The sequence below is a fragment of the Colobus angolensis genome, unplaced genomic scaffold (assembly GCF_000951035.1).
Source record: "Colobus angolensis palliatus isolate OR3802 unplaced genomic scaffold, Cang.pa_1.0 Scaffold107, whole genome shotgun sequence".
Taxonomy (NCBI): domain Eukaryota; kingdom Metazoa; phylum Chordata; class Mammalia; order Primates; family Cercopithecidae; genus Colobus; species Colobus angolensis.
In genome coordinates, this window is record NW_012111697.1 from 4,162,029 (window position 1) to 4,163,682 (window position 1,654).

Genomic DNA, 1,654 nt, shown 5'->3' on the forward strand with positions numbered 1-1,654 from the left:
TTTTTTTTTTAGCATAGATTATCTGATTCTTACGAAACACTGAGGCAAAAAGAATTCCCACATTTATTGAATTTTCTTTGGGTGTGAGTTTTCTGATGTTCTATCATGGAAGTGACAGGTGTTTTCTGACATTAATTACACTACATTAAAAATTACCTAGTACTGAGCCAGAAGTGAACTCCACATAAAGGCTTCTCTTTATCACTCACACTCGAGGCTTTCTAACCAGTATGAATTCTGTAGTGTTCAATGAGTTGTGAACCAAGAATAAATGCCTGCCCACACTCTCTACATTCGTAAGGTTTGATACCAGGATGAATTCTCTGATGTTCGGTAAGTTGTGAACTACGAATAAAGGCCATTCCACACTCCCTGCATTCATAGGGTTTCTCGCAAGTGTGGATTCGCTGATGATGAGTCAGTTGTGAAACACGAATAAAGGCCTTCCCACATTCCTTACATTCGTAGGGTTTGTCGCCTGTATGAATTCTTTGATGTTGAATGAGGTATGAGCTACGACTGAACGCCTTCCCGCAGTCCTTACATTCATAGGGTCTGTCGCCAGTATGGACTCTCTGATGTCGTGTGAGCTGTGCGTGCTGTCTAAAGGCCTTCCCACATTCCTTACACTCATAGGGTTTCTCCCCAGAATGAATTCTTTGATGTCGAGTAACTTCTGAGCTGTGAATAAAGCCCTTTCCGCATTCCTTACACTCGTAGGGTTTCTCACCAGTGTGGATGCGCTGGTGTACGGTCAGCTGTGAATGCTGTCTAAAGGCCTTCCCGCATTCTTTACACTCGTAGGGTCTGGCGCCCGTGTGGATTCTCCGATGCACAGTGAGTTGGGAGCCACGAATGAAAGCCTTGCCACAGTCTTTACATACGTAGGGTTTCTCGCCTGTGTGAGTTCTTTGATGCAGAATCAGCTGGGAATGCTGCCTAAAGCTCTTCCCACATTCTTTACATTCATAAGGTTTGACACCAGTATGAAGTCTCTGATGCAGAATAAGTTCTGACGTACGACCGAAGGCCTTCCCACAGTCCTTACAGTCATAAGGTTTCTCACCTGTGTGAATTCTCTGATGCTGAACCAGGTGTGAGGCACGGCTGAAGGCCTTCCCACATTCCTTACACCCGAAGGGTTTTTCACCAGTGTGAGTTTTCTGATGTTGAATAAGGTGTGAGCCGCGGCTAAATGCTTTCCCACATTCCCGACATTCCATCAGTTTCTCACCAGTCTCCCTGCTCCCAGTGTGAGACCTGTGATGCTGGAACGTAGGCATTTGTCCATAGGCGACGTTCACTTGCTTAAAATAGCACTCTTCATTGACTTGTCTCTCAAACTGGCCTTCGCATTCCCAGTCAGCTCTAAAATCGGAGCCCTCCAGGTCACAGCATGTGAGGCTTTCCATTATCTCCCAGTTGAATGCCCCGATTTCAAAAATATCTTTTTGTAGAAATTTCTCACACCTGGACTCCAAGTCTGAAAAATAAGAAAAAGATAAATACAAGCTGTGCTCCTTTTCTATGAGAAATAAAAAATTCTATAGAGGCCAGGCGCAGTGGCTCACATCTGTAATCCCAGCACTTTGGGAGGTTGAGGCAGGTGGATCACAAGGTCGGGAGTTCACCTGGCCAAGAAGGTGAAACCCCA

At 45.2% G+C, this 1,654-nt stretch overlaps 1 protein-coding gene across 5 annotated transcripts in view; it reads right to left on the minus strand.

Moving 5' to 3' along the window:
• Positions 1 to 40: 40 nt before the first annotated feature.
• Positions 41 to 1,654, minus strand: part of ZNF565 (zinc finger protein 565) — a 36,602-nt gene continuing 34,988 nt past the window's right edge. For all 5 annotated transcript variants that reach the window (XM_011948761.1, XM_011948789.1, XM_011948782.1 and 2 more), the window contains one exon: positions 41 to 1,483. In XM_011948761.1, the coding sequence (XP_011804151.1) occupies positions 222 to 1,483 (1,262 nt within the window). In that variant the 3' untranslated portion in view covers positions 41 to 221. The remainder of the gene's footprint in view (positions 1,484 to 1,654) is intronic.